The 13,913-nt window shown below is 43.7% G+C and overlaps 1 protein-coding gene across 1 annotated transcript in view; it reads left to right on the plus strand.

The window, feature by feature from the left end:
• LOC138251216 (tachylectin-2-like) overlaps positions 1–11,883 on the plus strand; it is a 52,007-nt gene extending 40,124 nt beyond the window's left edge. The window contains exon 4 of the mRNA XM_069205632.1: positions 11,556–11,883. Within this exon, the coding sequence (XP_069061733.1) occupies positions 11,556–11,753 (198 nt within the window). The 3' untranslated portion in view covers positions 11,754–11,883. The remainder of the gene's footprint in view (positions 1–11,555) is intronic.
• The last annotated feature ends 2,030 nt before the right edge of the window (positions 11,884–13,913 follow it).

Consider the following 13,913-nt stretch of genomic DNA (forward strand, 5'->3'; position numbering starts at 1 on the left):
CTCCACCTTGTGAATCTGTTTGACTATTGTGCCATGTCTTAAAGAATTCCTTAGTCTTGATGTGGTGCTATAATTCACCCATTACATGGAAGTGGCTCAAGGTCAGATCCAGCCAAATATAGGCTAATAGCACTCCTTGATAACGAGGCTAAGTATTATGCCAGCCATCTGTTAGAAGATCTACAATCCTGGGCGGAGTCGAAGATCTTATTCCAATATGTCAAACTGGGTTTTCCGTTGTATCTGGCACATCCACCAATTTATTATCTCTATCTATTTTGATGGACAAGGCAATCATATCAGGTTCTGTGCTGCACTGCTGTTTTGTGGATTTTAAGGCAGCTTTTGATTGGATCCCCAGGGGTTCCTTGTGGGTCAAATTACAAAATTGGGGAATTCCATCTGTGCTCCTAGGGGTATAAAAGAGTTACATACTGACACCTGGGTCTGCATTAAACTTAGAGATGGCTACTTCCTCTCCAGGAAAATTTCCACTTTTCGTGGTGTGAAGCAGGGATGGATGCGTGCTGCCTTGATTTTCAATTTGTTTATTGCGGACTTGCCATCTACTCTTGATGTTGTTAATTCTCATCCCCCCAGGATTGGTGGTCTTCGGCTTAGTCACCTGCTTTATGCTGATGATATGGCAATGTTAAGCTATACCAACTTGATCGTTACACAAACTTGAACTATTTTGAGGTAAATCTGTAATTGTAGGAAAGGATCCTCTTTCTAGCTTGGTTACCCTCACTTTTTGCCTGTGTGTCAGTGTGTTTGACTGTGTTCACTGGGATCCTGCAAACCAGGACCCCCGTGAATATGCCCTCTCAGTTAAACTTGGTTGCTGAAACCTTTTTCTTCCCACAATTGGCATACTGCCCCCCCCCATGTAAGTTCCTAGTATTTGCTACCTAGGTACCCAGGGCATTGGGTATCCAGGGGATCCCTATGGGCTGCAGCAGTTATTCTGCCACCGATAGGGAGCCCATGCAAAGGGTTCTGCAGGCCTGCCATTGAACCCGTTTTCACTACAGGTCACTGCACCAGGTCACTGTAAATCACCCCTATGGTAGGCCCTCTCAGACCAGAGGGCAGGGTGCAGGTACCTTTGTGTGAGGGCACCTCTGCACTACAGAGGTGCCCCCAAAAACTCCAGATCAATTTTCCTGGACTTTGTGAGTGCGGGGATGCCATTTTACACGTATACTGGACATAGGTCACTACCTATGTCCAGCTACATAGTGGTAACTCCGAACCTAGGCATGTTTGGTATCAAACATGTTGAAATCATACCCCAATACTTTTGCAAGTATTGGTTGTATGGTTCCATGCACTCTTAGAGGACCCCCAGCATTGCTCCTACAGCCTTCTGAGGTTTTCCAGGCAGCCCAAAGCTGCTGCCGCCTCCCAGACAGGTTTCTGCCCTCCTGTTGCTTGAGAAGCTCAAGCCCAGGAAGGCAGAACAAAGGATTTCCTTTGGGAGAGGAGTGTTACACCCGCTACCTTTGGAAATAAGTGTTACTAGACTTGGGAGGGGTAGCCTCACCAGGCCACTGGTATGCTTTGAAGGGCACATTTGGTGCCCTCTGTGCGTAAACCAGTCTACACCGGTTCAGGTGGTGCACAGAGCTCCTCCAGAGGGTCTCTGGGTTTTACCATCTTGGATCCAAGGTTGGCAGGGAACTCTGGGAGCGTCTGAGTGGCCAGGTCAGGCAGGTGACGTCAGAGCCCCCTCCAAATAGGTGGTCACCCAGCTAAGTGACCAATCCCCCTTTCAGGGCTATTTAGGGTCTCTCTTTTGGGTTGTTCCTCAGATTTGGCTTGCGAGATTTGAGTAGGATTCCTCTGCATCCCTTACTTCGACTTCTGACCAAAGAAACTGCATCTGGACTCTTCAGGACCCCACAATCTGCAACAAAGACAAAGACTTCACCTGCAACATTGTTTCCATGGCTCCAGCTTCTGCAACATTTCCTTGGTTGTGTATCCTCTGAGGACAGCCCGTCTTCAATCTGCACAGGAAAGAAGAAGGAAACTCCCTTGAAGTGAAGGAGTCACTCCCCTGCATTTGCAGGCACCAACAGCAACGACGACCGGCTGCGTGGGTCCCCTCTCCTGCTGAGCTGCATGGATCCTGCAACACTGGCGGTGGTCAGAAGTGGTCCAGACGGTCCTTTAGCTGTCCAACTTCGGCGGAGGTAAGCCGTTGCCTTCCCACGCAGGAAAGTATCCCCATGCACCGCGTCCTTTCCAGCTGCCAAGGCTTGTTGTCACTTTCTCCAAGGGTTCTTCAGTCTTTGAGTAGCTTCAGTCCCCAGCACTCCTTCCTGCGATGCACAGCTCCCTGAGTGACTCTCCTTCGGTGTGGGACTCCTTTTCATAGTGCTGCATGGGGTCCATTTGCACCTTCTGTGTCCCCACCTTTGGGACTCCTGTGCATGCTTCCTGTACTTCTGTGGGCTCTCTGTGATGCTGAGGGCCCCCTCTGACTCCCCTTCCTAGGTTGAGTCCTCCTGTGCCTTGCTGGTCCCTGGCAGCACCACTTCCCACCAACTGCGAGCTTTGCCTGTGCCAAGGCTTGTTGGTGGAATCCGGACACGCAAACCCAACTGCAATCTTCCTTTAGGCGTGTGACATCACCTGCATCCTCCAGGAACTCGACTCCCACTCCAGGGCTACAGTGCTGACTTTTCTTCCTTACCGTCGACCAACTCCTGCTATCCTCAACTTGGTGGGTAGGGGTTCCTGCCCCCACTGGACTCTGCTGTGTCTCTTTCCACAGGTCTTCCTCTCCAGGAATTCACTGGTTTCTTGCAGTCATCTCTGGGTTTTGCATTCCTCTTCTTCTAAGTGGGTGTTCTGAAGAAATTCTAGCAATTCACTCCTGCTTTCCTGGTTGCTGGGGAGTGTTGTGGTACTTACCTTTGTGCTTTCCTGGTACCCCCAGTGACCCTTTACACACTTCACAAAGCTGAGTGGGGGGTGACACTCTTGCATTTCATTTGTTTAGTATATGGTTTGTGCTCCCCCTAGGTCCACTATTCTCCATTGTGTTTTACACTATTTGCACTGTTTTCTAACTATTCTTATGCCTATTTCTGACAACTAGTGTATATATCTTGTGTATTACTTACCTCCTAAGCGAATATTGCCTCTATTGTATTTTTGGTGCTGTGTTACCATAATAAAGTACCTTTATTTTTGTAACACTGGGTGGTTTCTTTCATGTGTATAAGTGATGTGTTACTACAGTGGTATTGCATGTTCTTTGCATGTCTTCTAGAAAAGCCTTGGCTGCTCATCCACAGCTACCTCCGGAGAGCCTGGCCTGTAGACACTGCCTACACTAAACTAATAGGGGATACCTGGACCTGGTATGAGGTGTAAGTACCCACCACACACCAGGCCAGCTTCCTACAGTAATATAAGAGCAACAAACGTATTTCAGACCACTGTTCTAAATTCTTAGCGGTGCATTTTGATGCCAGGGGCAGTTTTGTTAGGCAGAGAAAGGAGGTTGAAGTCAAAGCCGTGGCTCTGCAGGTAACTCTTTCAAAAGTATTTAAAACTCTTTGGGTGCCAAACTTGTTCCCACTATTAAACGTCATGAGAGCAAAGATCACTCCCTCATTGATCTATGGTCAGGAAGTCACGTTGGTCAAAGGTACGTTTGCTAAATAAGTTGGTTACCAAGACTGCATTTCCCTGCGCAGGTTCAGCTGGAACTTGGCCTTTTAGATCAATGGGCAGTAGGTGCGGGTGCTTTTTTGAAACTTTGTCATAAGCTATGGAGGGTAAAAGTGGGTAGTCTGGGGTCAGTTTTGTGGCTCGAAATTAACGCAACTGAGGCAAAAGGGTCCCTTTTTTTTGACCGATTGTAAACAGTTATTGAGAGTTGAAGATCTTTGGGCTAATAATCCATCAAAGTCACTTTTTAAATTTGGTATTAAAAAGAGTGTTCAGCATTGGTCCTTCCACTCAGATCGAGCTCTCCTTGCCAAACATAAACATGCCTGGGCGGTATTCAATATGCTCCAGTCAGCCACCCGAGCTGGTTATTTCTCCTGCTCTTATGGCATTTGTATGTAAGAGAAATTCATGGCCCTAAGGATGGGTGATTGGGCTTTTTTGAAGCATTTACCCACTTGGCTGCTCAGCCCTGGGGAGGGTGTAACGTGGAGGGGTTGTGGTAGCTGGAAAGAATCTTTTGAACATATGGTCTGTCTGTGTCCAGCATTGCAGAAGGAGCGTAGATCCTTGCTGCGGAACAAGTGGAATGAATTGGAGGTTCGCTCCTACCGGCAGGCAGTCATTAAGTGCTTGGATCCAGACAATATGATGCTGAATGTTTTGTTGACCAAATTTATTAAGGCTGCTTAGGTCAAGTTTGCTAAGGGCACTGCGAGCAGTGATTAATGGAGTATGCAAACTATTCTCTGCTGTTGCTTCTTCAGGCTTGAACGAATCCTGCACAGTTGCTGAGTTTTTGGTTCTTACCATGTTGCTGGCTGCTATTCCTTGATGGACTAACCAAAGCACGTAAGAACTTTAAGGACTTATGCAGTCGCCCGCTCCATGTCCAAGCATTAGAAATTGAATACGTCTGTTGCTCATGGGGAGGGTGTATGGCATGTAGGGAAGTATTTTATGGATCCTTTAAGTTACTTTAGTAACAATTATGTGCAATTAGTATCCTGTAATTTGGATCTCCTGCTATTATTGGAATGTTCCCATTTTGACGTTAGTGTATTTTTATTTCTTTTGAGCTGATACATTTTGTTTCTGTATAGTATTTAATGCAATTGAGATTTTACTGTGATTATAATGTTTGATATTAGCATTGTGTTCTAGTGGTAGCATGGGGTTTTCAGTTTGTGTATGTGTCAAGACGTGGGTGTCTTTTTGTATTTTCACTATTTGATTGTTCTTGGTTTTAGATTGTAATGGATTTTAATATCTGTACAATAAATTTGCACCAAACTGAAACATTTCCAGGTGTTGCCGACACCTGCTGTCTTCAAAAAAGTCTAGATAAGCTACACTAGAATGTAATAAAACTTTAGCGACAAGAAACATTAGCTAATATAGTACTTCCTTGCAGATTAAATTTCCCTTTACATGGCCTGGTTCCACAAACCATGCCCTGCAGAAACAACACATAGGGGCATATTTACACTCTGTTTGTGCCAGATTTGCGTCATTTTTTTTTACGCAAATCCAGCGCAAACTTAACTCCATATTTATATTTTGGCGCTAGACCCGTGTAGCGTCAAAATATTGGAGTTAGTGTCATTTTTTTACTGTGAAAACCTACCTTGCGTCAATGAGATGCCGCGCCGCCCTGCGGATTACGAGCCCCCTCTCCACCAGCTTTGGCCCCTGCACTGTTCATGCACTTGCTATGGGCAGTGCAGGGGCCCCAATGGACGGCCACGTCGCGCTTTTCACTGTTCGCTATGCAGACAGTAAAAAGCGCAATAGGTGCTGTTGCACCCTATGCACCGCAACATTGCTGCCGGATCCATTATGAGCAGGCGTCAATGTTGTGGGCTGTTTCGTGCTGGCCCAGTGGGGAACCTGTATTGCGGCCCATGGGAAGGCAGCCGCACTGCCGGCATCCTAACCACTGCTTTTCTGCCCACCAAACTCAAAATAACCCCCTAAATGTTTTTAGCGCATAGAAACTAAAAGCACCAATCTGGACATCTGGTTGCTCTCAACCGGGGCAAAGTCAACATGTGAGGCTGACCACAATGGAGCCCTGCTCATTTACAGTGAGGGGGAGGCTTTGGTCAAAGTTTTACCTTTGGACTTAGGCCCTCATTTGGACCCTGGCAGTCTTCAGACCACCAGGGTCACAGTCGTGGTCCGGCCGTGACATTACGACTGTGATGAAATTGCCACGGTTGGAAGGCCGGCAATGCCAGGTTGCCACCTGTCAACAGCTTGGCGGTCTCGGCGGTCGCAATCCGCCAGGGCAGCGCTGCCCTGGGGATTACGAGTCCCCTTTCCTCCAGCCTTTGCATGGCGGTTGGAGCGCCATGCAAAGGCTGGCAGAAAGGGGGCATTAGGGGCCCTATAGGGGCCCTGCACTGCCCATTCCCTTGGCAAGGGCAGTGCAGGGGCCCCCATGGACAGCCCCATCGCGCTTTTCACTCCTTGACAGACCGCAACATTGCGGTCGGCTCATAGTCAATGTGGTGAGTTTTCCGCTGGGCCAGTGGGCCGAAACGCTGTTTTCACCCACTGACCCTGCAGAAAACTCCAAATAGGGCAGCCAGTATACAGCCAGCACTGGTAGGCTGGCTACAGCGGCTTCGGTGGTCTTCTGTGAAGACCGCCAAAGTCGTAATGAGGCCCTTAGTCTTTTTCTTGAAGATTTTCTGGAGTGGGATGAAGTCACCAGTTGAATCCGACCTCCCCGGAGCCCTCTCCGGATACGCTTTGCAGGATACCTCGATCAATAACTCTACGTTCGGACTTGGATGATTTTTTTGTGATAAAAGTCTTCGTCCGGGACCAACTTGAAATTGAAGCTGACCTCCCTGCAGCCCTCCTTGGATCCACTGCAACTTTTTACGTTCAGACTTAGAAACTTTTTTGGAGCTTTTTCTCTCCGACTTCGGACAACCCTCCACAGCAAGCTGATTTCGATGCAATGTTGTTGGATTGCCTTTCCATGAGCCCCCGTGAAATCCTAGAAGGCTGGTGCTCCGGAGCTTTTCAGTGGGACGAACCTGCAAGTCAGGCCGGGTCGTGGTCGATGTAAGCCGGCTTGACTCACGACGTCAGGTCAATCCACTTACGGAGCTTTTTTTTTTAAAGTTGCTCCAAACATCTCCAAACTTCTGGATATTCTTGCAGAAAGTCTTTGAAGGTTCTTTAGGAGTCCCCAACTCACCCCAAGGTTCCAGGAGCTCTGATTTGCTCCTTGAGGGTTAGGACTCTAGCTCCTAGAATGCACCTGGTTTAAATCCAAAAATGTACACTGGTCAGTTTCTTCAGGGCTTGATCAGGGGACTTTGGTTGGCTATTTTCTATGTATAGCAAACTTGGAGTCCTTTCCTGAAGCAGTAGAAGTCAGGCAAAGTCCTTTTCTTGGTGAAGCTCAAGTGTGCAGTTGGTGCAGTCCTTCTGAGTGCAGTGTCCAGGTGCAAGCCAGAGATCCAACAGGGCAGTCCTTTTTCTTCTTGTCTTGTTCATTCAGGGATCTGAGGTAGGATGCAGAAATGGCAATTTTATCCTTGCTCTTAGGGTGGAAAGCAGAGGGGCTCTGCCCAATCACGTGCAGGCACCACCTTCTTGAGTGTCCACTTCCTGGGAAGTGTGTCAAATATAAATCCCAGGGAGTAACATGCCAAAATCCAAGATGGCAAAAGTTAAATCTTAGAGTTTAGATCTGGCTGAGGCTACCCACTGGTGTGGCTAAGCTTTCCTCAACACACCCCTTCCTTAATCTAACCAGGGGGCACCTGGTTGTCTTGGGATGCAGGAAAATGGGGAGGTACATTTGCTGCCCCAAATGAAGTCCAGTTTGGCTGCTCTCCCCCCATTCTGTTCTACCATCTGCTGAGGCAGATCTCCTCCCACCAGATGCTTCCTTTGTTTCAGCCCAGGCCACTTCACAACCCATCAAGGCAGCTTGGTTCAGGCTGCCAGAGGCTGACCAATAAAAGAAGGGCACTACAGAGCTGAAACTGGTAACTTTTTGGAAGAGTTCTAAAACTCTTTCCAGGTACAAGTTATATTAAATTCAACAGTGGCAAGTTGCTGGATTTATTATAACATTTCATTTGACACTAAACTTGACATATTTAGCTCCTTCCTATGGAGAATTAGGCTTAAAATGTTAAAATAAAGTCTCTCCATGTTAGCCTATGAATCCCATTCACTACAATGGGGAAAAACGACTTTGACTATTTTTCCCTCACCAGGGCTTATAAAACAAAACATCTTCTATAAAGTCCCTGCTTATAGTTACACTGCACCCAACCCGGGGACACTTAGGGCATACCTTAGGGGTGACATATATATAAAAATAAGGTAGCTCAGGACTATGGAAGTACTTTTAATTGCAAGGTCGAATTTGGGGTTAACTTTAACTTAAGAGCAGCCAGCATGGCAGGCCTACCTTTAGAATGACACTGGGCACCACAGCAGTGCACCCATGGGTGTACTACCTCTGCTGGGGTCCCTCAATCTACATACCCTACCATATACTAGAGACTTATAGATAGGTTAGTACAGCCAATTATAATTAGCCTATTTTGCATATCCATTTTAACTGTTTAGCAGTGCCCAGGGCACCATCAGATTAAAAATAAAAAACACCAGTATGAGTGAAAAATGTGGGAAAAACATTAGGGGGCTTCTGCAATCAGCCCAGTTTTCCCACAGCCTCCATAACACTTTTTTCACATGGGCTATCCACGCCAAACTTTCATCCGTTTTTTTAAACACCTTGGGGATTCTAAAGGTACCCTGGGTTTGTGAATTCCCCTGGAGGAGACTGAGGAATTAGCCAAATAATAGAAGTGCTATAGATGAAAGTGTACGTTTTCTTCCCTTGCAAATGGCATCAATGAAAGGTGTGCAGTGCTAAAATCATAATCTTTCCAGATTATAGGAATAGACATGTTTTTCTATAGTTTTGGCATTGTACTGGGACATAGCCCATTTTCCTATGTTTTTGCTTTCAACCTCAATCCAGTTTACGTTGGAAACGGGTGTGAAAGCCGTGATTGATCTCAGAAAGCTGCACATTTCTGAACACTAGACAAAATTCAGAATTCAGCCAGGGTTCATTTGTGTAGATCCTTCAACGTTTTTCCAAAAAACCTAAGTATTGAAATAGAAAAATGTTGGAAATTAGTAGGAAAAAACATCCATTTATGACAAGGTTTTCATTTGTAACTTCTCGTCACAGTGGCAGATTTACAAAAGCAATATACCTTTACATCTGCTAGATACTTCTGTTGCAGAGATATATAGGATTTGTGGATTTTCCAAGAACTCGAGGTACCTAGAGCCAATAACTGAGCTGCATCTTGCAATGGTTTGTCATTGTGTCCTGGGAGTAGAGCAATTGATATGGGAAAATATAATTTGTGAAAAAAGGTATCAACGAAACCTATGTATTTCTGAAATGGGCACAAGATATGAAGTTTGGAAACAGTGGTTATCTCTGAATTTGTGGATACCCATACCAGCATGTGAATCAGAGGACAGATGTCAAAATGCATTCTTTTATTACACACTGGCTTACATTTGAAAGGCACAAATGCTGAGAAATACAATTGGTATTAACATCTGTTCTACTATTCTGTGTTCCCCAAAGCTTTGGATAAAAATGGTATCTAACTTCTATGGGTAGGGTTAGTACCCGCAAATGGAAAACGGCCCTAAGTGCAACAAGGATACATCACATTTTTCAAATAAAAACTGACCCTTTTTTTGCAAAGTGCCTGGCTGTAGATTTTGGGCCCTAGCTCTGCCTTCACCTATGAAAACCTAGGAGACCTGTACATTTTGCAAACTAAACACCTAGGGAAGTCAAGGATGGGATGACTTACATGGTTCTCACCAGGTTGTTTTACCCAAAATCCTTTACAAACCTCAAACTTTGACTAAAAAACACATTTTCCTCACATTTTAGTGATGGAAAGCTCTGGAACCTGCGGGGAGCCACACTCATCCTTTTACCCAACGTTTCCCTAAGTCATCTGATAAAAATGGAACCTCACATGTTTGGGTAGGCCTAGTGCCTGCGACAGGAAACGGATCAAATCGCAACATGGCTACATCACATTTTTCCACTGAAAATTGACCCTTTTTTTAGCAATGTTTCTAGCTCTGGAATGTTGCACCTAGGGATGCCTAGCAAACATGTAAATTTTTGAAAACTAGCCATCTAGGGAAATCCAGGATAGTGTGACTTGCGTGGCTGTCACCAGGTTGTTTTACCCAGAATCCCTTGCAGACCTCAATCTTTGGCTGAAAAAAACCCACATTCCCTCACATTTCTGTGATGAAACGTTTTGGAATCTGCGGGGGCAGCAACCTTCTTTCCACCCAGAATGTCCCTAAGTCTTCTGATGGAAATGGTTACCTCACTTGTGTGGGTAGGTAATCTGGTGAAGTGGTGGAATGGAACAATACCTTTCCCAAGCTTCGGTTCTCGGCGGCTGAGATTTGCCCCAGAGCACCAAAGCAGTGAAAGTGAAATGAACTAATGTCCTCATTTCACTTTCACGTTCTTTGACATTACATCAGCTGCCAGCCGCAATGAAATAACTTCGGTAGCTGGGGATGCTGGGGGAAAACCATCTGGTGCCTGCACCAGAGGGATTTCCTGCCTCATGTGCCAGGACGTCTTAGAGCCATCCTTAGCTCATGAACACTGGTGTGAGGATGACACAGTGCCGTCCTCTGTACTGAAAGGGTTAAAGGAATGAACTGACAAATTATGCTTATAAGCTATAGAGTTACACATGTTAACCAGTATATCACATATGCAAGGCAGCATTGTATCCATGCACAGCAGCCATTTTTGCATGGCAACCAGCACGGCATGCATGCAAACAATCACGTAATTCTTTCAAACCAATATACTTTACACGACAACCAATATATTGCATGCACAAATGAGTATCTTGTAAGTGTGAATCAATACATTATGTGTACAATCAATGCAGTTGTGCAACTTACGTAAGCGAACCACCATGTAATGCTTTAAAACCAATAGGCTGCATAGTTGGTTGAGTATATTATACACACCCACCAGTACATCACAAGAGAAAACCAATATAGCATATATATGAAGCCATGCATTAAACATTGACACCCATATGTAAATCTCACAAATCCATATGTTATGCACATCAAATGGTGTGCTAAAAATACATCCAGTAAAAAAGGGGAAACCCAGTATGTTATGCATCTCATCTACTGCTTTAGACATGTGGATCAATCTGTTACCCATGCACAGCACTAGAGCATGCATGCCAATCACAGAATTATGTCTACAAACTAACTCAATATGAATAAAAAGAAATGCTCTATGCCAAGAAACCAATGTATTGTGCATGGAACTCCTTTAAATATACATAGAATAGTATTTACTATGCATACACCAGTGCACTAAAGTGTCATATTGGTAACATCAACCAATATGCAAACCACTGTGCTTGATTAGTGTACCAGTAGCAGACCTCTAGGTAGCATACTGATTATTCAAACCAGTATTCCTGTTTATCAACCTGTATAGTGCATACAAACCAATAGAACTTACGTGAACCAATGGAGTGCGCATAAAGGCAGATTCAGCATTCTTCATAGAGGAGTAATCTATTTGCTACGTGTACCACTGTAAAGGTTGTAAACCAACATGTCACAAATGAGGTAATTCAATGTTGGCTGTATGGCACCTCATAAAAGGCATTGCAGTAGCTCCTCACCAACAGCAAGAAGGAATACTGTAACTTGCAATAGGTAATACAAACATGTGGTAAGGCTGTCTGATGTGTCCTTATAAAACAACTCTTTTTTTGTTGCAGACAACCTTTAAAATGACATCCGAGTTTGAAGTTGAACCTGGAAAGGCTGTCCGTCAAATAGCCGTAGCCAAGAAAGCCACCGTTGATGTGCCCTACTCGGCCAAAGTCCGCACAATCTTTGGGCATGAAACAATGGTCTCGGGCTCATGGAAAGGAGTTGCATACATTGACCTGAAAGTCAAGCAATCTGATGAATAAAGAATATAGCACCTACTCTCGATAAACATAGGTCACTGTTAGGAAGCATAGTAAAAGTTTAAATATTACTATAAGCCCAATCAAATGTAACTTAGTGACCAGAAAATGCAATAAAGATCTTTAAAAGCAACATTTTGTCTTATCATTTTTATAATATTTTTAAACAAGCGGTATACAAGTGTATGAAAATATCAAATGTAAGATTCATTTATAGAAGTGAAGTTGTTGAAAACCTCAAGGGATGAATTGTGCTAGAATAACACAGGACGAGAAGTATCGCAAGTACATACGCAAGGAGAAGTGACCCAGGGTACTGCAGTTGAGAACTAGGGTAGGTTAATACTGATGGAAATAGGTGGGTGGTTATGAGTCCAGTGTGTGTGTCTGTGTATTTATGTATATCTGCATGTGTTGGGGTAAATCTGCACAGGAGAAACAGATATAGATACACATTTTTACATTTACAAAGTTTAATTTTATCAAGTATTAATGAAATAAATATGATACTCTAAACTACAGATTTGGAAGACCTCTTTTAGTCTGCATCATGATGATATGATCTGAGAAAATCAACAGGATTCATTTGAATAGCAAATTTATTTTTTCCAATACTTATAACAAAAACAGCAGTTCAAGTTTTTTTAAACTAACAGCAATTGGACAGTGGTGAATGAAATGGACAAACAATGACACCCACATGGGTTTTAGAACTGTACTTTCTGTAAAGCTCAGAAGCTGTGATTATGGTGAATGGGAAACCACTTTATTTTTTAATCTTCCTTGTCATCTAATATCATATATTCTTCCACAAGTGTTGAATTAAGAATCAACAATATAGACAAAGACTTTTGACGTGTGATATTAGATGACAATCGAAGTATTAAGGAAGATTGCATTAATTAAAAATATATGAAATGGAGGATCTGTTTGAAGTTGATTATACCCACGGGGATTGATTTTCTGTAAGAAATATTATTACTGAGTTGCGTCATTGCCTGCACTAATGTGCGTATATATATATATATATATATATATATATATATATATATATACATATATATATATGTATATAGATACACATATATATATATACACATACATAAATATATATATATATATATATATATATGTCGCCACTAGGTAGTCATAGTTAGGACCATGTTATCATAGGAAGAAACGCTTTTGCTGAACCTTCACAAAATTTTCGAAAACAAGTGTTGCGGTGATTCTTGTTGCACACAGGAGGTTTTGAGGTGATCTGTCAAGCAGGGGCAGAGAAAAAAGGGGGTTGAAAAAAGTTACATTTCCGATGTTAATTCCCATAGGATTTTTGGATACATCTACAGCCCGAACCGCTCTTTACGCTTTTGGTACACAGCCCACGCTTTTGCTTATTTAGTGTAAATCTGTTCAGTAATTTTTGAGATATTAAAGGGAAAATATATAAGTATATCTCTGGCAGTGATGACTTTGCGAATAATTTGTGAAAATTCATGAATTTTCATGAATACTCATGTTTAAAGAAGCTTCGCAATTAGCTGACCGCAACCTGACTAGAAAGTTGCAGCCGCCATTTTATTTCACTGGACATGGTCCCCTGGGGAGTTAAAATCCAAATTGAAAGTAGCTTAAGGGGTTAGGGTGAAGGTACCCTGATGCTAGTGGTGTGATGTAGGTGCGTTTTAAGGGCAAATTATAGGTTTAATATAACTTTGTGTCACAGCGCACTATATTCATGAAAATTCACGAATTTCCGTGAATTATTTGGGAAATATTCGCGATTATGGGAAAATTTGGAAGAAAAACCACAGACTTATTCATACACTAATTCATTCACTCATATATGCACTCAGAGGCTCAGGCGCCCACTCACACACCCACTCAGACACTCATGCACCCACTCAGACCCACTGAGACACTCACACACTCACTTTCAGAGCCACTGAGACACTCACGCACCCTCTCACAGATCCACTAACAGAGACAGTCCCTGTGGCCAACCTGAGCTGCGCACCGCCAGTCAATGGCGTGAGCTATAGTTACCTTAGGGCGCGAGTTATAGTTACTTGAACTAACTCTAACTATAACTGCTGAATTTCTATGGTTTTGTATGAGCAAATTTAGAACCTAACTGTGATGTCCCTGTAACCTTTGGCTTTT

Source organism: Pleurodeles waltl, chromosome 1_2 (assembly GCF_031143425.1).
Source record: "Pleurodeles waltl isolate 20211129_DDA chromosome 1_2, aPleWal1.hap1.20221129, whole genome shotgun sequence".
Taxonomy (NCBI): Eukaryota; Metazoa; Chordata; class Amphibia; order Caudata; family Salamandridae; genus Pleurodeles; species Pleurodeles waltl.